At 35.1% G+C, this 23498-nt stretch overlaps 2 protein-coding genes across 2 annotated transcripts; one reads left to right on the forward strand and one right to left on the reverse strand.

The window, feature by feature from the left end:
- Positions 1-630: 630 nt before the first annotated feature.
- Positions 631-3991, forward strand: LOC131160665 (cysteine proteinase inhibitor A). Its single transcript, XM_058116521.1, has 3 exons — positions 631-1045; positions 2954-3174; positions 3536-3991. Exons 1-2 carry the CDS (start codon positions 830-832, stop codon positions 3167-3169), a joined length of 432 nt encoding a protein of 143 aa, XP_057972504.1. The 5' UTR covers positions 631-829; the 3' UTR covers positions 3170-3174; positions 3536-3991.
- An 11230-nt stretch (positions 3992-15221) lies between these two features.
- Positions 15222-19162, reverse strand: LOC131160666 (cytochrome P450 98A2). Its single transcript, XM_058116523.1, has 2 exons — positions 18551-19162; positions 15222-16490 (listed from the first exon to the last, which is right to left on the reverse strand). Exons 1-2 carry the CDS (start codon positions 19047-19049, stop codon positions 15448-15450), a joined length of 1542 nt encoding a protein of 513 aa, XP_057972506.1. The 5' UTR covers positions 19050-19162; the 3' UTR covers positions 15222-15447.
- Positions 19163-23498: the final 4336 nt, after the last annotated feature.

Genomic DNA, 23498 nt, shown 5'->3' on the forward strand with positions numbered 1-23498 from the left:
TTAAAGACACTCACACAACTTGCTAGACTCACACATGCAAGCAAACTTAATTGTCTTGTCATATTACAAATTAAATATAAAACATAAGTCAAAGGGAGACCCAATCCATGTGAGATCCATTGGAGTCATGTGGGGCCCACATGGGTCTTGAGATGGATCTTGCTTCAACACTTCCTTGGGTTTTCAAGCACCTAATAATCTTGAAATGAAATATCCAAACAAATACAAATCCAAGCAAAATAATAATAAAGTCTTCCCTCATAAGTCTTCAAATAATCCATGCGAACCTACAAAACAATTTCTTATGATTGTGGACATTCGGAGGTCGTCTACGTGTCAACATATCAGCAAAAGAGTGGACTGAATCATGTAAATTTCTATCTTGTCTTTATTTATTTATTTATTTATTTATTTATTTTCTGTATCTTTTATAATAGTTTTAAAATTATTGACTAAACGGGTTAGTAGTTTTAATTTTTAATTTTTATTTTCAGATGGTGATGGGAGTCCTCAAGAAAGAGATTAGCCACCAGCGAGACGGGTAGTAAGATGATCCGGGAAGAAAGTCGGGTCAAAACCTCGGCTGCCAAACAATGCCATAGATTGACCCGGGAAGAACTTCGGGTCAAACGCGATATTTTTCTTGCTTGCAAGATGCAACTGCTCTTTCCTTAGCAACGAAGTCGCCAACTACCGCCCAAATGCAAAAACCTACGGGCGGTTTCCACCCGCCCTCACACTCCAACGTCCAATCCTCCAATCATCAGAGAATCATATAAATTCTTCTGTGGCTGAGAGAGAGAAAGGAAGACAGAGAGATAGAGAGCCGATGAAGCTGAACGCTGCGTCTCGGGGTTCTTTGTTCAGTGTGGTGGTTCTCCTTGCTGCATGTTGGGACCTAGGGTTCTGCGGGGACGGGGAGGTTCGTTTGATCAGGAAGATCAAGCCCGTTTTCGGAGCGTTTTGCGACCGTAACGGGATGCGAAATAGCGCCGAGATCGTCGGCGTTGCCCGATTCGCTGTGGAAGAATACAACAAGGAGAAGGTCTTTTGTCGCTTTCGATGATATTTCTTTGATTTGCTTTCCTTTCTCTTTTCTTTTAATTTGTTTAGGCTCGGAATAGTCCTCACCTCTGCTCCTTTCTGGGTTTATTTTCTGCTGTCTTCTCTTGTTTCTATACTTTATATTTTTGTTTCATATAATTTTTTTTTTCTCTATTTCTCCTATGTGTTGTGTGGGTTCGTCGGATTTTGATTCTGGATTCAATTTTCTTTACTCTTATTCTCGAGTTTCGTTTACCAAAAATGCTAATGGGGATTTTTATGCTGTAGATATTGATTTAATTTATTTGAAATGATTTAACTTATTTGACTGATTTGTAATTTCTGAAGAAATATATTGCAATATGAACTGGCTTTATGTACTTGGTGAAAGAGACGTACATGGTGGCATTGGTTTAATGGTTTAAAATTTTATGGTGTGATACATTTAGCATTAATATTTTAAAAGTTCTAATGTTGTAGTTTTGCATTTCTCAATTTTAATTGGCTAGGTGAGTGCACATGTACTCGTATGATGGATCTACCTGATGAGCTGCTCAGCTGCAGTAATTGGCTAGAACAAGTTAAGAGACAACAATAACTTCAGTAGCGCATATACTAAGTATATTGGGAAGGCCTCAATTTTTTCGTTGCCTTCATCACTTTATTTTACGAGCTTATTGCTCTCTTGTGCGCACTCGCCGGGGAAGGGGGCTATCCCATGGCTCATTGCCTATGCCCAATAGTCTATTTTATGTGACCCATTGTGTGCAGGAAAGCGACATGCCTTTGTTTACATGGTAAACAGTGAGGGGAGAGATATGAACCTTTTTCATTGAGTTGTAAAGGAGAGACCTGCATTTGTGAGTAATTAATTTCAAAGTCTAGTTGCACGGAGTTGAGGGCAAGCCTTGACGCAAAGGTAAGTGTTATATCCAAACCTGAGGTTATAGGTTCAAATCACTGAAAAGAGTCTCTCTATGCATGGAGGCAAGGCTGCATATGTCTTACTTGCCCTAAACCCTTGATGGTATGGGAACCTTGTGCATAGTTGCATATAGTTCTTGGTACAAGTCATAATCCCCACTATGTGGGATTAAATATATGAATCCCTTTTGGCCATTTTGCACAATCTAAGGCAAAATCCCAATCTAAGGGAAAATCCTGAGAAGATTGGAGGCTCGGAAATCCTATCACATGAGGCAATTTAAGGAAGAGGAGAAGTAGATGAGTAAAATGCCTTCCTTCCTAAAATGTATGTTTTTATTTTTTATTTATTTTTTGGTGTGCATAGGCTTAGTTTTTTTTTTCGAAAAAAAAAAATTATTAAAAAAAGATAAATTCTAAGTGATGTATGATGAGAAGGAAGTGATTGGATGGGTCATGTGGACCCAATTTGAATATAGAGTTCAAAGAATTAAGGTCAAAGGGATTGTTGGGTTTCAGACCCAAATGTATTCAGTTAATTTTAGATATTATTTGCACTTAGTTAATTTGTAGCTAGCCTTTTGTGTGCATGTAGGATTTGTTTGTAATAGGTGTGTCTTTTATGGGGTTTATTACTAATTTTTTGTATTTTAGTCTATTCCTATAAACTAGTTTGTGAAGATCATGTAAAGACAATATATTGAATTTGGAGGCCACCCCCCTCCCCCGGGACAATATCTTCTTCTTTTTCCTTTTTCTTCTCTCTGTTTTTCTCCCTATTTTTCCTTGGGTTGTAGCCCTTTACTATTGTTGTGCACCACTAAGATAATTTACATAGAGCATTCTTTTGAATTTTTTTCCCCAGTTTTGTTCACAATCTTGGGAGGGTCCTTTTTAATTGCCCAAGTTCTTGATGTTTATTTGTAATTGTGTAATTCCATATTTTCTCCTTTTGCATTTCTGTGTACTATTGATATTCGTGCAGAACACGCTTCTTGAGTTTAGAAGGGTATTGAAGGCAAAAGAACAGGTGGTTGCTGGTAAAATATATCATCTTACATTGGAGGCTGTTGATACTGGGAAGAGAAAAATATATGAAGCAAAAGTTTGGATCAAGCCATGGATGAACTTCAAGGAGTTGCAGGAGTTTAAGCATGCCCAATATGCCCCTAAAATCACCTCTTTGGGATCTCAATGCTGAACAAGGTAATAGAATATTGTATTTGCTTGAGCTATGCAGATCCTGTACAATATTCTGCCACTTGGATTAAGATTAAATTTAGTTTCGTTTATTTTAACATGGACTCTTAAAAAAAAAAGTGTAGTACATGCATTAGAAGGGATTCATGTAGCTAACTCCACCTAGTGGGACTTAAGGCTTCGTTTGTTGTTGTTGTCACGAGCCAAGCTCGTCCAGGCCTTGTTCTTGTGCTGAATTTCAATAGGTCCATACATGGGTAAACATAGTATAAATAGTTGTGTAGGACCTATGTCTTGTGTTGAGTGACATATTAGTAAATAAGAGAGCATGACTCCTCGGTCATATGATGTTTTCTCTTATTTTCAGAAAAACATGAAAAAGCTCGGGGAGGGTGCATATTCATCAACATTGTAAAATTCGCTGTTTATTGTAGTTGTGCTCGGCTACTTGGCTTCCTTGCTAACACACCTTGCCTACGAAGGTATTGTGAGATTGCATTCTCACTTGGCGCTTGTTGCTTACATTGTATTCAATGCTTATATGTGTGTACTCGGGGTGTGTCCTAGGTTAAGTTAACTTTTAGCTGATTAGTAAAAAGTTTGTGTGCTACAACTAGTGTTACACGACCCTTACATGTTGTGAAGTGTTGGGCCTGTGACACATGGTGATGTATTTGGATATGTTTGATGCTTGCTTCCTGAATTCAGTAATGTTGTGCACACTTCCCCCCTTGGATCACAGAGGAATTGAAATTCAGACCTCGATACCCATTCCCCATGTTTGGTTTGCGTAAATCAAGACATAATCACATTTTGACTGGAATTCTAATTCCATGCTCGATAGAATGGTAATGACTCCTTATTGTATAGGAATTACAATTCCATTTTTAACTTAAAGGCAGTTGTAACCCTCACTAAATAATAAATTCTGAAAAAAGCATAGGTTGACAACCATTCTACTGCCACCAATAATAATAATAATAATAATTATAATTTCATAGTTGTCAAATTGAAATTCAAATTGTGAAATGAAATTCCAATTTCAAGAATTGAGAATGGAGAATCAAATCAAATGGTAAGATTTGCTGCAAAATTTGAAAAATCGATTCCAATGACTTGCATACAAGTACAACTAGTAAACTAGTACAATGTATTGAAATTTCACCAAACATGGATAAAACATGTTGATAATTGGATGGCACTTGTCTTTGAAGCAAGTTTTGTAGGTCTAAATAATGGGAACACCAGCCATATAAATAGGATTTACCATGATCTAACCTTATCAAACATCAAGTTAAGCTAGTTTTTCTATGAAATTATAAAATGTGTTACGTGACTCAAAACTAAAGCTCTAAGTATAAGAGTTCAAGATGTACTTAAAAAAAAAAAAAAAAAAGATTAGGATCAATGAAGTTTTTTTTTTTTTTTTTTTAAATTAAACTTTGTTTATGGTGTTAAGTTTACATTTTTAACAGTTAAAAATTCACTTGTTTGCGTTTGTTAAAATAAGAATAATAGAGAGAGGAATCAAGAAAAACTTAATGAAATTGAACTATTTATGGTTTTTGAGAGAATAAATCATAAAAAATAATAATAAATTGAACTTTATGGTATTTAATAAAAAAACAATAGCTATTTTTAATGCATGGGCTTGCTCTAACAACTAAAATAAGAAGAAAAAAGTAAATAAAAACGTAAACAAAAATTATTAAGATATAAAAACTAATAGAAACAGACCTTTAAATCTAAAGAATGGAGAGGGCAATGTGTCAAACCAAAACCTCACCCGCCTAGTTGACTTTGGTCTCCTTTGAATAGCAGAAAATATAGCAGAAGGCCAATATAATTGTTTCTTCTCTCTTGGAGGATAGAGTTAGGAGTGAGTATTCGGTCGGTTTGGTGAATTCGATTAATTAACTGAATTAATTAAAAAAATTTCGGTTAAAAAATCTCATTAACCAAACTCGCCCAAAATTTCATATTTAACTGAATTCAAAATTGACTGAACAAAATTTCGGTTAAATCGGTTAATCGATTTAATATTTTAATATATATATATATATATTTAATATATATAAAATATAAATAATATAAATTAATTGAACCCAAAAATTGAACTGAAAATCAAAAATAGAAATTTAAAGAAAATGAAAATCGAACCAAACTGAATAAATTTTTAATCAAACCGAATTTACTTGGTTAATTCGATTAATTTGATTTTAACCAAATTATGCTCACCCCTGGATAGATCTCATGTAAATAGAAAATGGAAGATCATCATGAAAAAGGAAATAGGTTTAATAATCTTTAAGTTGGTTTTGAAGGAGTAAGGTCTGAATCTTATGATTTGTACTATTCTATTCGATTCACTGATTCATATGATTCCCCTGGATTCATAGCCTGTATGATTCTTCCATGCAATTCGAACTAATTTATGTATTTCTTGATATGAATTGTACAATTTGAATTGAGAATTGCACAATAATAATAATAATAATAATAATAATAATAATAATAATAATAATATTGCCTCTGAGAACCTTTCTGCCGTAGGGGACTCTCTATTCTTTAGTCTTCCAGCAGTTTGAGCCTTTAGCTTGCTCAGGAAGGACTTGGTCTGCCCTTCACCACCGATATTCTCTACTTCTCTCTTAATAGCCATGTCTCTCCTCGAGAGAGACCGAATATTGTGTATATGGTCTCTCAATTGCTTCTCATTCTCTATTGCCTTCCCCCCGTTTTTTTTTCTCTTCTATTGTGTGTTACCTTCTCTCTTCTAACTTGTGTGTCCCCTCCTTTGCGGAGACCCCTATTTATAGGGTTAGGGTCTCAACAAGCATGAAAACCAAATCAACCCATCATAGGCAATAAATCAACTCTTTCCCCATTGCCACTTTCCTTATTACCTACCTTCCTATGCATGTGTTTTCCTTCCTATAGAAAATACCCATCACAGGTTGAGGCTCATTGGAATCGGATTTTCTTTGCCAATTTCATTCCATATGAGTTTCCAGTTGAGCAGTTGGATTGAGGAACAAATCAGTCTTCTTCATTGCAAATCATTCAATTTTGAGAAGCAAATCATTCAATTTATTGCGGATCAATTGATGTTGAGAAAGAAATCTCTATTTTATTGTTTGATTTTTCTATAACATTTTCTCCTTGTGCATGTGTGCAAGTGCCAGCAGGACCAGCCGAATATTCCTGCATATTACCTCGTGTCTTTGTATCATTGTATTTTTTCGGTATTTCCTAGTATTTTTTTTATTGTAGTTCCCTGTATTTCTCTGTATGTTGTATTTTCGATTGTATTTCGGACTCCCCTTTTGTATTTTTGCTATATTTGTATGAACAATGAAATAAATAAAAATGCCTAATTTTTCTTATATTTGGCCCCAGTCAAAATGAGGTGTCTACAATGATAACTAAGAAGTAATTCTTACCATATGTTTGGAAGGTCTTAAATTTGGATTTGTGTGGATTTGGATAGGAAATAATGTAAAATTGTGTTGAGTTTTATTCAAATTCAAATACGAGACCCGAAATTCATACTTTCATACGCAATTCAAGTTCTTAACTTGGTAATTCAAAATAACCTTTAACAATTCAATGAGTAAAGTTTCACTTACATATATTGACTCTATGGGTATCATAGTTAGTAGGTGAAGTGTAATGACCATCTTGGCATCGTTAAAAAAGGGGAAAAAAGAAGAAGATGCATGAACAATATTTTACTACTCAGAGTAAATGAGAAAATTTGGTAGTATTCAAAGTAATAAAAATCAAAATCTCAAATTTATCGTTTGTTTTATATTTATAAAATTTAAAATTTCACAAATGTCCCAACAACCAAAACACCACCCCTTCCCATTCTCACCCTTGTCCATATGACTTTCCGACTATTGACCTTCCGCCTACTCACAAATTAATTATTAACAAAAAAAAAACTCCAATCTAGTCAAAACCCAAGGAATTAATTCTCACATCTTTTCTATTTGGTGTGAAAACCTAAGGAATTTATTCTCACACCTTTTCCATCTTTACCTAGTGTCTATTCAATTCAAATCCTAACCCGTAATTCTCCACACGGAAGGATGAATTGAAAATTTTACTTTTAGTATTGTTATTGTTGCAAAGCATATGACAGTAGTCAATATTAATATTTCAGTATGTCACTTTCTTCATCTTCTCCCTCATTTTTCCTTGGTTTTGAATAAATTAACCTTTTAGAAATTTTGGGATGGCGTTTAGCTATACTCATTTCTAATGTTTGCCTCTATTGGAACTTATAGAAAAAATTAGCATTTATTGACTTCAATTATGATTTTGCTTTTTGGGAATGGGTTGGAGGTCGATGTAGTGTGTTGTTTTTAGTGTAATCCCGAGAGGGGAGAGGGTGAATTGGAGATTTTAAAAATTCTATGTCAAACTTCCAGCAAGTAGTATTTCACAAACTTAGAACCAATCTAAAGTTCGTATGAAATAAACAGATAGATGAATTCACAAATAATATGCTCCACATAAATTTAATCAAGCATGCACAAAACAGTAAAACAGATAAAGTAAAGATGACACCATATGTGTTATCGAGGTTTGGCAACTGTGCTTATGTCCCCGCCTCTAGCTCGTAAGCCCGAAGATTCTATTAAAGCTCACTTTTGGGTAAAGCGACACCGGTTACAACACCCTTTCCTTACTGGGCAAGGGAAACCCTAGGCTAGATTAATAGGGTTGACCCCAACCTTTACAACCTCTCCTTCAAGAGGTAGAGAAGACCCACCTTAGGCCACACTTAGAATACAATCAATCAATATAAATTTCATGTACTATAGAAATGCTTCTAAACTAAGCAGATACATACACTAATAAGTACAATACAATCAATACACTTACAGATGATAAAATTTTATGCTCAAGTGAGATTTGGTTAAGCAATATTTCAGCTCTCAATAAATATGTATATATTTGTATATACATGAGAGTGGTTACCTTTGAATCAAGATAATGTAATCAGTATATAATCAAAGGAACTTTGAAACTCTAAGTAAATATCTCAGCAAACTATTTTTCTGGTATTAAGCACAACCAAGATTAGAATTCAGACTTGCAAAAACATATTTTATCAAATAATACAAGCAAGCGTTCGAATCTGGCAATAAGGATGCCAAGACTCAAAAGCTAATATGAGTTCTTCACAAATGATATTTATCAATCAAATATAGTGAGAAAAACTTTAACTTACTCTCAAAAATTATCAGACAATACAGGAATGTGAGAGTAATAAGCTTTCAAAATAATATATGTATGCACACAACAATGAGAATCACACTCCCTTCAATTTGCAATTAATTTGTAAATGAGGAGTACAAGAAAATAATACTCTCTGTTTTAAAAAGATTTTGGCAAGCAAGAGTATGAGAGAGTATCAAATATAGGCTTAAAAATTTGAAGTATAAGCAATGGTAGTTCAAGAAAAATCAGAGATATTTTTTGCTCATTGTAATGCTAATCATGTGCTAATCTGGACAAATGAAGGGTATATATATAATTCCCTTAATTTTGGACCGTTGGGGACACGAAGGGAATTTCTAGAAAAGTTTAATTAAAATTAACCCCTGTTTAATGTGGTAAAAATACGCGAACCCGAGAGGTTCAGTCGCTTGGATCTATGGGCCGATGGCCCGAATAGACACATTAATTTTGAATGATCTTGAGGATTCGGTTGACTGATCACTGTGTCGATTAGCCGAGTCAAGGCGATTTTCCAAACTTTTGTAGGTTTGGTCACCTGACCTAAGGTTCGGTTACTCGAATGGTCAAGCTCGGCCGACCGGTGTTGACTCTATGAGTCAAATCCTGTTTTGATAATGACAAATCACTTGGTATTTTACCCATGCATTTGAGATTTTGAACAGGATCATGACTTTGTATGCACAGAGGGTAAGCACGATATGGAAGCCACAAGGAACACGAAGTACATACCACTTGGCTCAAACCATGGAAGCTGAAGAGCATAAGGATAAAGATAACAAACGAAGATGGTAAAAATATATGTAGATGATATCATTTCTAGAGCAACAAACGAAGAGATGTGTAATGAGTTTGCCAACTGCATGCAAAGTAAATTCGAAATGAGCATGATGGGTGAACTTAACTTCTTTCTAGGACTTCAGATCAAACAGACAAAACATGATATTTTTATAAATCAATCAAAGTACATTAGAGACTTGCTCAAAAAGTTTAACATGGAAGATGGTAAAATTTTAGGAACACCTATGAGCTCTTCCACTAAATTAGACAAGGATGAGCAAGGTATATCGGTGGATGTTAAGCTCTATCGTGGAATGATATGTAGCCTGTTATATCTGACTGCTAGTAGGCCTAATATTATATTTAGCGTATGCTTGTGCGCAATATTTCAGGCTGCGCCTAAAGAGTTACATCTATTATTTCTCGATCATATAGTTGCCAAGATGATCTTCCTTAGCAAGTCAGGGGAATGATTCAATTGGACTTGTTGGGTTTTCCTTCTTTGCGCTCATGATGTTTTGTGTTATTACTCTTTTAGTGGTCTAGTTTCTTAGTTTTTTGGTTGCTGGTGTTTGGTTTATGTTGGTTAAGTTAGTTTTAGGGTCTTGGAATTTTGCTTTTATTGTCCCAAAGTCTCAAAATTGTAACTACAGTTTTCCTCCGCTATAAGTGAGAGGTTTTCTAATAAAGTTTAGGAGGTGCCGCCCTTTTTTACCAAAAATAATAATAATCTATTAGCAGTTAAAAGAATACTTAGATACGTTATTGGAACTATTGAACTTGGATTATAGTATCCTAAGTACACTTTTCTTGAGATTGTCAGTTATTTTGATGCTGACTTTGCCGGTAATAAAGTAGATAGAAAAAATACGAGCGACACTTGTCACTTTTTAGGACAATCCTTAGTTTCTTGATTCTCCAAGAAACAAAACTCAGTTGCATTGTCTACAGTAGAGACATAATACATAACGGTTAGAAGTTGTTGTGCTCAAACGCTTTACATAAAGCCAACTAATGGACTACGTATTGCACTATGAAACTGTTCCTATAAAGTATGATAATACGAGTACAATAAATATATTAAATAATCTCATATCACATTCATGAACTAAGCACATAGAAATTAGACATCATTTTTTACGCAACCATGTGCAAAAAGAGGATGTGGTACTTGAGTTTGTGTGCACAGATGAACAATGTCGTGATGTCCCGGAGCGCGGGTGCCCTGGGGTGGCGAAATAAAAATGTGTTTTGTATTTTTTTGGAAAAAACAGGAATATTGGAGTCGCCACTAACCTTTTAGTGTGGTTAGAACACTTAATTACTACCCCTTTAAGGGTAGAATGAGTCTACGCTACCAGAGTTGAGGTTAGGAGTTCAGTTACGCGAGGGGAAGGTACGAGCACTCCCTATGCGCCCGTTCTTACGAATTGTACCTAATTAATTTGGAATTATCACTAAGTTAATTTAATAAGTCTTTAAAATTACTCCTCTAGTGAATTTACCAATACACATGCAAAATAAATAAATAAATAAATAAATAAATAATACAAAAATATACATAATATATAAATATATACAAAGCATTCGTACCAAGTTTGGACATTCATCAACATCATCTTCAAGATCCAAGTGCTTACATTCATCATATTACGAAAAATTGGTTTGATCTTGAGGTTTGATTAAACTTATTGTTGAGCATTTAATTCTATATTTTTTATAAGCCTGTCTACTCTCGTATTCTTTTATTTAATATCTTTTTGGGGAACAAGATCGTGAGTATTCTATATACTTCTTTGAAAAATATTTTGGGGAAAATTTTCTAGGGCTTATATCTTTGTGATATTTAAAGTTATATTTTTTATTCAAAATATTTTATATTTGAAAGCAAAAAGTTTGAATCTTTGCGATATTCAAAGTGATATTTCTATTCAAAGGATAGCTTATTGTTTCTTGCGAGAATTATTTTAAAAGAAAAGTTTAGGATCTTTAAAGCATATATCTTTAAGAAATTATTTTGTTTGGAGAAATATTGAATAGGCATTAGATCTTTGAAGCATCTTATTTATATATTTTTTATAAAGATCACAATTTTTATACATCATTGGAAAAATTACATACTACATTTGAGTTTAATATTATATCTTGTGAAAAAGTTTAGGATTTTTATTGTACTCATTAACTTGTTGAGAAACATCCGATTGTTCAGAAATTTTATTCATTTATTGTAGTAACGGTTCGGTTTGTGAATCGTGAGGAGTAAACTACACTTTTTGTAAGCAGCGGATTAGGAGATAGCAACGTCTCTTGTAAGTAGCGGATTGTAACGGGAAACTCTGTCCCAAGTTAAGGAGCAGTATAATGGAATCCTTGTGTAGTTTACCCAAGGCGATGACGTAGGCTGGGTTGACTGAATGTCGTAAAAATTGTGTTTGCATCTCTCTTCCCTTAACTCTTTTAATTTCCGCTTGCACTTAATTATTTGTTTGTTGTGTATGTTAAGTAATTGGATAATCTTGTTTGCATGATAAAATCACACATTAAAATTGATAAGTTGAGAAATACTGAACTGCTTATCATCTAGTTTGTGAGTGTATGATCGTAAGTTCTTCAAAAATTAGAATCTAAAGACTAACATTTTTAAAATATCCAATTCACCCCCCCTCTTAGGATTACACATAAATTCATAGTCAGTCAATTTTGGACCTTGAGGGCCGGTCTGCCGAGGTTGACGAGTCAGGTTGGGATTTTCGTTCAGGTGGTCGAGGAAGATGTGTGATAAATAGGACAGTCGCTCGAGCCCCTTAAAAAATATTTAATAAATAACGTCGGTCGATCGAGGTGATTTGAACTTAAAAAGTTCGGTTGACTGGCGCTATTTAAAGATACGTATTTTGCCCTATTTTAGTCTTTGAACTTATTCAACCATGGTGAATAAGCTATGACATTTTAACTTAAGAGGTTTTGGTTCCTATGGTCATTCTATCGTCTTTTAAGCATAAGATCTTATCATTCATAAAAAACAACAACAACAACAACAAAACCAAGCCTTAGTCCCACTAAATGGGGTCGACTATATAAATCCTTTTCTGCCAATTTATGCGATCATGGACCATTTCTTTTGATAATTTCAAGGATATTAAATCCTTACTCTCTATCTCCTCCCAAGTTATCATTCATGCAGTGCATTATTACAGGCCAAAAAATAAATTGCAATCACAATAAAGAAAATTGGTCTTCATTCCCTTTTGCTCTTCGAGTGCCAATCATATGATATGATCTTTGTAGTCTTTATGACTTCCTTGTGTCCTTACCTTCTGTGCGTGCTAGGAATCAACCCTATTCATAAGCTCAGTGCATAGGTAAGAAATAACGTGATTTGTTATTATAAAAACGGGATCGGACTCATAGAGTCAACATAGTTGATGCGAACCTTAATCGACACGCATTGAGACCCAGCAAACAATGTTGGAATGCTTGCCTAAGAAAGCTAAAATTCAGATTTTTGGATAGATATGAATGGTAGACCTCGACCCGTTGTTTACGACAAACAAGAATTTTGGTATATAAGACCTCAACCCATTGTTTAGTGCGAAACACGAACCTTGGTATAAGGAAGATGCCACAAACGGTGGTGGAAAGCAGTTTGATAAGTCGTTGGTGAACGCCACGGGAAATCCCGATAAGTTCGAAAAGTTCTTTGAAGAACCAATAGAAGAAACAAAACCTCACATTTTTTATTCAATGTCCTTTTTTTGTAGAATGTGGCTACAAGTCTATTTATAAACCCCTCCAATTAAATTTAAATTCAAATTCAAAATCAAAAATCAAATTCAAATTTAAATTCAAATTTAAATTTAAATTTAATTCAAATTCAAATAACATAACCCTAAACACCTATAACTAATAAACATAAAATAGGTCCATATGCCTATACTTATTGAAATAAAAAGTCTACACTAAACACTAGGCTATGTCGTCCCCCGTTGTAATGGATTGCACTAATCCTTACATTGCTTCCTTGATCTTCTTAGCTTTTGACCTTGTGATTGGCCAATCTGGAACTTGCAATGGATCCTTTAATGGTGTTTGTCGATTCTTATCATAAGCTCAGTGCATAGGTACGAAATAACGTGATTTGTTATTATAAAAACGGGATCGGACTCATAGAGTCAACATAGTGGTAGCAAATTTTCTTTCATTGAAGGATATTATGATTGCCTTTATCTCTTCAATGTGGTTTATGTTGTGTTTAAGATATTATTTTCTTTATAAAATAGGGTTTATTTGGTTTTTTAAAATTTGTAGTAAATTATAATGACATGCTCATTTTTCTTGTGTTTGGAAATGCTCCATTTGTCTTGTGGAGGGCTTAAGGGGTGTGTTAGTTATGTTTTGATGTAAACAATGATTTTTGTGGGAGATAATTACAATATTAAGATACAAAATTACAAACTGCAACAATGTTTGATTATTTTTCTTCGACTCGTTGATTACAAAAATTTAGTCTCACCATGAACACTTTTGGATTGTTAGGAAAGTGAGAAACAAACATTAGAATATAGAATTGGTAGTCTGGTACTTATATTATTGCAAGTTATTTTATGTGTGTCTTATTTTATCCAAAAGAAACCTAGTTGTGCTTGCCTTCTCGAGTAAAACAATAAATGTTTAGGACATTGATTCACTAAAAAATAATACAATTTCCCCCCTGCATATGTCATCTTGCGGTTAACTAAGATGAAAATTAAGTATTTCTTTGGTGGAGTCTATGTTTTTGTTAACTATGTTATAGAAGGTCATGATGGGAGATCAAGCGGACTTCATCACCTGTCCAAATCTCACACTTATAGTGTTGAAGACTGATGATTGCCAAGTGACTATATCTAGAAAATGAGTAGTATGCCTATGAGCTTGTGATGATTTCTCTCATGTCTTATCTCTCTCTCATTTTTTTCTTTGGTGGAGTCGATGTTTTTGTTAACTATGTTTTGGAAGGTCATGATGGGAGATCAAGCGAACTTCATCACCTGTCCAACTCTCACACAATTATTGTCTTGAAGACTGATTGCCAAGTGACTATCTAGAGAATGAGTAGTATACCTATGAGCTTGTGATGATTTTTCTCGTATATGATCTCTCTCTCCCCTTTTTTCAATGAAAGATTTTTTTTTTTTTTGAAAAAATGCATATTGCAAGATTACTCACAAATAGCTATTGTTTTGCACATGTTCAAATATAATGGGTAAAAAAAATGAGAATGTTATATTTAACTAATTTTTTTGTTCATTTTAACAAATGTTGAGTATAAAAATTGGAAAAATAAGAAATTTCTTCATTAAAGTCATGGAACATGTAGTATCTTTTAGAGGGGTTAATTTACATGATTTACAATAATGGGAAAATGATCATATTTTTTCCCTTTTCTCCTTCTAATTAATACTGTTAATTTCCAATTCTAAGAAACTATTTTCTTCCAATATTTCTCTAATTTTCATTAGAAAGAAAACATAACTTTTCTTCATAAATCAAATCTCAACCATATTAAGCATATTATAAGCACACCGGGTTACTTGACATTCTTGTATCCTACTTCCAAAAATATCATAGAGATTATAAACTTAAATAGTGTACCAAATAGTTCAAGATCATGACTTTATTTGTTTTCATTTTCAAAACTTCTGAAAATTAGTTCAACCTGAATGACAGCGCCTTAGATCATGATGTGGTTGTATAGAAAGAGCACATGTTTTGCACTAAATGGTTAAATAAGATTAACTTATTTTGTGTATGAGAGCTTAAAGTTTTCTTGTTGAATTTGAATTTGTGAATTTAAAAACAAATTAGAATTCATGGTTCTAACAAAAATTTAAATTTAATAGATAGACTCCAAATGTCCAAACACAAGATTATTTGAATTTTGTTGAAAAATCAATTTGGATTAATGGTTTTAAATGATTCCTTCTCACTCCAATTTCTTAGATGAAAAGAGATGTTTGAGAATGCAAAAGAGAGAATGTCCATACGGAAAATTAATTTTATATCACATACCAGTGGGCCTCACAGCCCAAATAGAAAACTGGGCTTCGCAATAAAAAAAAATTCTTTCTGTTCCTCTTGGGCCTGGAGTCCTCAAAGGGCCCATTGGACTTGGCAAAAAAAAAAAAAAAAAAAATTCTTATTTGACCTTTTCATAGTTGGAAAGCCCAAATTCTTACAACTATATTTAAAGTCACAGCAACAATAATTTCACATATCCACGGCCATGCGTTTGTACAGGTGAGCAGGCAGCCTCGGCGTTGGCACAGCCTGTAACGAGGTCCGCATGTAAGTCACCAATCCCGGGTTCTCTGACATGTCGATCTCCTCAGGTCGGACCCCTTCCGGCGGGCTCCAAGAGAAATGGTGCAATAGGTGTCCCAACATGGAAGTCACCAAGTTAATCCCAAGCTGCGCCCCGGGGCACACCCGCCGTCCCGCCCCGAATGGCAGCAACCGATAGTCGTGGCCCTTCATGTCCACGTCCTCCTCGAGGAACCGCTCGGGTCGGAACTCAAGCGGGTTGGGCCACGCCGCAGGATCCCGAGCTAGGGCCCAAACATTGACGTGAACGTTGGATCCCTTGGGGATGTCGTAGCCGCCGACCTTGACGTTAGCATTGGCCCGGTGGGGGAGCATGAGCGGCGTTGGGGGGTGCAGCCGCAACGCCTCCTTGGCCACGCATTGCAGGTAAGGGAGGTTGGAGAAGTCGGACTCGGTCACGACCCGTTCCGTCCCGATCACGCGGTCCAATTCTTCTTGGGCCTTCTTTTGGACCCTTTGGTTCTTGATCAACTCAGCCATGGCCCATTCGACAGAAATGGCGGTCGTGTCCATGCCCGCAGTAATCATGTCCCAAAGGAGTCCGATGATGGTGTCCTCGCTGAGGTCGTACTTGTCCTGCAAAGTGAGCAGGGCGTCGACGAAGTGTTGCTTGGCGCCGCCTGTAGTAGCGCGGGCGAGGGTGTGCTCCTCCATGATGGCACGGGTGAGACGGTCGCGGCGGGCGCCGTGCTTCGCAAAAGCCTCCTCCTCCAGGGGGAACATCCATCGGAGCCAAGGGATGTGCTCCGCCATGGCGAGGGAAGCACCGAGCTTGAGGCCGTTGGCCACGACGGCTTTGAACTCTAGTCCTTGCTCGTCCATTACGCCATCGCGATTCACGAACCGCTTCCCAAACGCCAACCTCGTAATGTTGTTGAATGCGACTGCTCCCAAATACTTCTTCACCAACAAGCTTTTTCCATTATCTTCTGCAATAGGGAGCATAGACTCAGAACTGCATCCATAATTAAAATTGCGCTTGGGAAAGCATAAGGTGGGTGTGAAGTCCATGTCCCACCTTTGACTTTCGTGGAAACACAAGTACAATATTTTTAAAAAATTAATTATCCCATAGGCCACAGGGCGCAACTATGATGTCAGAACACCAACCTTGGGGGTTGGTAGGTCAGTTGAGTCTTTTTCTTTTTTAGGGTTTCTGGATGGGGCTCTGCGTGTGTTTTATTTCAGTAAATATTATTTATTAGGTAGGGTGGGTTGAATGAGCTTCGTGGGGGAACCTATTGGTGGTACAATTTATTCCAAAAAAAAAAAAAAAAGTGCACATTCACATGGTGCAATGGCTTGTAATTTATTTATTTTTAAAGCCATTCCTTAGAAATAAGTGTGGATGGTAGCTCCACAACTTTGACCTCTCTTTTGTTCTCTTTAAGATGATTTTGTTTTTCAATTTAATCGTGTTTTGTTTTTGTTTTTTTAATGATTTAATTTTCCCCACTCCTACCCAATAAGAACATATCTTAATTATTAGTAAAAAATATATTATATCCTCGTCCACAATATTAAAGTAATTAAAATATAAAACAACTTCTGAAAATAAAAATAATTTTACCATAATAGATGTTATTAAATATTTTTTAAAAATGTTATTTATAAAAAAAAATTCCATATATAGGGACAAGCTACAAATAGTGTCCATTTATATAACATATTCTCAAGTACAATTGTTGGCATAGGCACTCACCTTATTTCACCAACCTCCACCCTAATAGTTCGAATATAATATTTATTGTTAGCAAAGTAGGGTCACGAGGTTTAATTAAAAATTAAGCAAACCCAAATTCAAGTTTGTCATTTTAACTTATCCCATGTTTGAATAATCTTTGAATTTGGATTTGTATTAAATGTGGGTAAGATATAATGTAAAATTGTATTGAATCTTGTCCAAATTCACATAATTCAAATGCAATGCTCAAAATTCATGATGCCAAACACAGCATTACTTTTTTTTTTTTTTAAAAAAATTTTCACTCTTGGCAAAGCTTTAGTTAGAGTAAGAATAATATGTATGCTTAATTTATAATTATTTCTTTATTAATAGGTGATTATCTGTTCAAATTTTTTTTGAAGTAACATATCAAACTGAAATAATAGATTTTCTATATAAAAATAACACTACAGCTCCATTTTTATTTCTTAATGTATTAAATGAAAATATTGTCCTTTAAATTAAGTAAAAAGATTGAAAAAGACAGTCATTCAGGACTAATAGTGTTTCCCTTAATTAATTATATGGTTATTTCTTAATTATATTTGTATATAATTAAATAAAAAACTATAATTTTGGTACGCCAAAAGGCCCACGCCAAAGGCCCACAATATTAATATCTAACGAATTGTATAGTCAAAACCATAAATATCACAATTCACGAAAAAGAAAACGTGAACGATAATTAAATTTATTGACATATTAAATATCTCCTGTTGACTAGAAGAATTTCTGAAATACCCAATCCCACCATCAGTGCCGTCACTGTGAGTTTAAAAACAAAATAAGAATTCCAATCAATAGATAATTTAGAAAAATAATATTTCTTAAAATCAAAGAAGAAATTTAGTTTCCAAAATATTATTAAATAAATATTGGTTAAATAATAAATTAAAAATACAAAAAATTTCAGGCATTTCACACCTAATTTATAATTTTTTCTAAAAATTATTTGCAATTTACAACTTAATTTTTGGTGTCTCTATTTTTAACATCCGAACACATCCTTATATAAATTATAAATTTTTAGTTAAACATTTTCGTCACATGATATATTTTTTCTTAAATAAATGCTGTAAATAGGAAAAAAATTAATTAAATTAGAAGTGAATAAAAATAAAACTCAATTAATTTTATAATAAAAAATAAAACATATGTAAAAAACCCATGTGATTAATTTATTATTAGTAACGTATAGGGGAAAAAAATCAAGGTAAAAAAGGAAATAAATTAAATTAAGGAAAAAAGAGAAGAAGTATGTACCAGGATCAGTGCAGTCCTTGAAAATGGACTCAACCATGGCGGTGACTTCGTCTTCTCGAATTGGCCGGAGAGCTTCAAGCCTCTTCGGAGAGAAGAGCTCGAGGGTGCACACCTTACGGACCTTGACGTAGTGGGGCCCGTAGTCAGCCCAGATGAGGTCTTGCCCGTCTCTGCTGAACTTCGCCGCCGATCGGCTCCGGTGGCGGTCTGCCAGCTGCTGGTCCTTCTCCTTCAGCACTTCCCGGGCCAGGTCCGAGCTGGACACGATCACGTTCAGGGTCGACCCGAACCACACCGATATGATGGGGCCGTAGGATTGGGCCCACTCCGCGAAGCACCGGAACCTCACCGGCTTTATGTCGTAGAGGTTCCCGACGACGGGCCACGGCCGCGGCCCCGGCGGCACCTTGAACCTCAGCCGCTGGTAGAGCATGTAAGCGAGGACGAGGAAGATGATGGAGGCGGGCGCCGCCGCCCAAAGCTGGGGAGGGGAATCCATGGAGAGTAAGGGAGAGGCGTCGATGGGTGCGTGTGTTTTTTTTTATTGGACGGAGAAATGGTTGGAGAAAGGCTGTGATATATACGTGGGGAGAGGGGAGTTGGTGGGGCGGGGGGGGGGAGGGAGAGAGAGAGGTAAACAAAACAGGCACTTATTTTTATTTTATTTTATTATTTTTATTTTTTGGGGTTTTGGGTAATCTCATTCGGGGTTGGTGAGGTGGGGCCGGGTGGACGGGCACTTGAGAGAGAGAGAGAGAGAGAGAGAGAGAGGGTAAACAAAACAAGCATTTATTTATTTATTTATTATTATTATTATTATTATTATTATTATTATTATTTATTTTTTTGGGGTTTTGGGTAATCTCCTTCGGGGTTGGTGAGGTGGGGCCGGGTGGAGGGCCACTTGAGAAGTGCAGGGTGTGTTTCAGGTAATCAAAGGTTGGTGAGACTCTGATTTGTTCTCAGCCCACGGTTTGGGCGTTGGCAAACAGATGGAGGGCTCACTAAAAATTAAAGGCATATACGTAGTTTTATTAGGCTTTAATAGGAGTGGCAAAATGGGCTGGCTGGGCGGGAGCGGGTCAATATTAAATGGATCATACAAGCCAATCCTAATCCATCCATTTAACAAACGGGTGGATCACGTGTCACTCATTTAAAAAATATAATTTATTTATTTTAATTCTTTAAAATATTTCATATATAAAATGAAATATAAAATCTGCTGATATCCAATATTTATGCTTGACTAGGAGATGGTTTGATGTCTTAAATACAAGGAAATTAATGAGTGGTGGCTGTAGTTGGATTGATTTGAGGAATCATGTCCATTCTTTTTCTTCTGAAGATGGAACCCACTCCAAGTCAGCATTTTGGAAAAATAAGGTCTGAAATGCTCGAGCACTTAAGGGAGCTTGATCCGTGAGTGTCTAGGACCCGAAGGCCAAAATGAACGCTGAACAGCTACAACGGATCGTGAGGAAGCTTGATCCGTGGCCATGAGGGAGCTTGATTCGTGAGGGATACAACGGATCGCGATCGTGAACGACCTCTGCCTGCATGTATGAGCGTCTCGAATGACCATCGTCCATCAGCGTCCGAGTGTGTGAGGGTGAGGCAGATGGCGTTGTGCCGTTGTTGGCGACTTGGCATGTAGCATGATCGGCGAAGGTGCACTGGCATGACAATGGAGACCGTGGAGTGGAGTTGTGGCCTGTGGAGAAGTGGAAATGTGAATAGGATAGCAGAAGAGGCAGTCGCAGGCATTAGGGTTTCATTTATAATGTGAGTGGGTTTAGGGTTATAATGGATCCAACTAAACGGGTCCCCCGTCGGGCAACCCGACTGGAACCCGGTTGAACCTGTTTATAAACAGGTCAACTTGTGACCTGCTCATTTATTAAACGGGTTAACTTTTCTAAACCCGATCCTGTTTTAAACGGGCAGGTCATAGGTGACCCGACGGGTTATGACCCGTTTTGCCAGCCCTAGGCTTTAATGAGGTATCTCCACTGTGATACTCATCTGGATTGGACAAGAAATTATTAAATATGTCAAACGAATACAATAAATTTAATGTAATTTTATTAAATATATGTATTTTTAATTAAATTGAATTTTTTTTTTAAAATATATGACAAGATTATTATGAAATATATGTATGTTTCCCCATCTTCCACCCCTTAGATTTTTACCCCAATAAATTCTTAACTATCCATATTGTCTTATTAAATGACACCCTCCCCTTCTCATTCTGGACACACACATTTGATGCTTCCATATAAGTAGACATATAGTGAGAATAAGAGAAGATGAGAGATAAAGTGAAGAGAGATATTTTGTACAAGGGATAAAGAGAGAAGTTATATTTTGTATAAGACCTATTTCAAATCATAATGTAATTCCGCCCGAGATAGTGAATTTTTTGATCCCATCCGCCCATGGAGTAAGTATATCCAAACCACGTAAAATTTCAGTCTCGTTTCTATTTATTTTCTATTTATTTTCTGTATTTTTTATAATACGTTATCAATACGAAACTCTAACCAACTGAGTTATTTCTTTAATTCTTATTTAATTTATTCATTTATTGAAAGTTTTACTCCAAAAGAATATAATATTCTCCAGAAGAGAATATGTCTTTTAATATTTAAAGAGTATCAATCTCCAAAAGAGAATATGTCTTTTAATATTTAAAGAGTATCAATCTCCAGAAGAGATAGTAAGATAGTCCTCCTGAAAAGGCTATATATATATATATTTAAATCTCCCGAAGAGATAGAGACAATATATTTAAATCTCTAGAAGAGATAGTACTCCTGAAGAGACAATATATTTAAATTTTCCATCTGCATATTTAATCTCCTGAAGAGATAGACCTCCTGAAGAGAGTATATTTTTAACCTGCAGAAGAGACGTTAAAATCAACCTCCTAAAGAAGTGAAATGTTTATCCTCCAGATGAGGCAGTATATTTAACTTTCGACAGAGGTGGTAAATTGTTACCCAATTTAATATTGTGAATTGGAATCATACTCGTGAAGAGTACAAATTGAGAAAAATAAAATAATGTTCCTGAAGAAACATATTTAAGTACCCCAGAAGGGTGGAAATAATATTATATTATTATCTTAGTTTTATTTTAGTTTTTTACATTTTGTTTTCTAAATTGCTTTATCATTGTTAATTTATTCAGATGTCGAATTTGTGTAAAGTTGAATTTGTTCCCCTTAATATTAATGACAACAATTATTTATCATGTATTTTTGATGTTGATATCGATCTAAATGCATTGAACTTGAGAAATACTATTTTAGATGGAAATACTGCATCCTTGTAGGATCGCGCAAAAGTTATGATCTTCCTCCATCATCATTTATATAAAGAATTAAAGACTGAATATCTCACTCTTAAAAACCCACTTATCCTATGGAAAAATTTAAAGGATAGATTTGCCTACAAAAAAACTGTGATTTTACCAAAAGTTCGATATGAATGGTTGCACCTAAGGTTGCAAGACTTTAAAATAGTTGGTGAATATAACTCAGCTCTGCATAAGATTAGCTCGAAGCTAAAATAATGCAGTGAAAATATTAGTAATGAAGATATGCTAGAAAAAACTTTTACTACGTTCTTTCCATCCCACTAATGTGCTTTTGCAGCAGCAATATATGGAGAGGAAGTTTACTAAATTTTCTGAACTTATATCATGTCTTCTTTTTGCTGAGCAAAATAACGAGCTTTTGATGAAAAATCACCAAACTCGTCCAACTAGTTCGACCCCATTCCCTGAAATGAATATGACTACATCTTGTAGTCGAGGACGAGGTCGCAGGTATGGTTGTGGTCGTGGTCGAAATAATCACTAACATCAACGTGAGGTTGCAATCCCTCAGAAGAGGGATGACCCCCAGAAGCGGGCTAATGATCAAAATCAGTGACTCATGTAGTATGAAACTGAATGTTACAGATGCGAAGGAAAATGTCATTGGTCACATACCTATCGTAATCCCAAACACTTGGAAGATCTATACCAAGCCTTTATAAAAGAAAAAGAAAAGAGTAAAGAAGTTGAAAGAAATTTTGCTAATAATGTTGCTCCAATAGATTTTAATGCTGGATCATCTAACTCTGTTTATCTTGATGTTGTTGTTTTCCTTGTAAATCCAAATGAAAATTAAATAATGATTTAATATTTTAAGATATATAGTACGCAATATTGCATTTTAATTTTAATAAATAAATTATCGTATTTATTGTTGCTATGATAAATTATAATAATGTGTTTTTTAAAATATGTGTTGTAGTGTGAACTATTTTAAAACTTTGATCGATTCTAAGATGTTTTTGGAAGAACTTTGTTTAACTAGCAGTGCTACAATGCACACAATTTTTCGAGATAGGAAATATTTTCATTACTTAAATATATCTTCAACAAATGTTAATATAATATCTGGTTCTACAAATTTGATTGAAGGCTCTGGAAAAACTAATATAAAGTTATCCAATGGTACTTTATTACAAATTGATGAAACTTTATATTCAAGCAGATCTAGAAGAAATCTGTTAAACTTGAAAGATTTAGGATTCAATGGATATCACATTGAAACTACAAATAAAGGCTATATTGATTCCAAAAAAAAAAATAAAAAAATAAAAAAAATGTAATTTAATTAATTAGTTAAATAAATAAATAATAATAATTATTAATTAAATAATATATATATATATATATAAGTTCTGGAAGTCTGAGACTTCCTGAGAATTCTAATTACCCCCCTTTCCTGCGCAACCCAGCGCTCTTTCTCTCACCGTCTCTCTCTACTTCTCTCTCCTCCGTTTAACCTCCTCTCTCCTCAATTTCCTCAGTTAAACGAGCGTCAATCAAAAAACGGAAGATACCCTTGGATTCCATTCTCCGCCATCAACATTCTTACTAGAGTGGGTTT

Source organism: Malania oleifera, chromosome 7, assembly GCF_029873635.1.
Source record: "Malania oleifera isolate guangnan ecotype guangnan chromosome 7, ASM2987363v1, whole genome shotgun sequence".
Lineage (NCBI taxonomy): Eukaryota > Viridiplantae > Streptophyta > Magnoliopsida > Santalales > Ximeniaceae > Malania > Malania oleifera.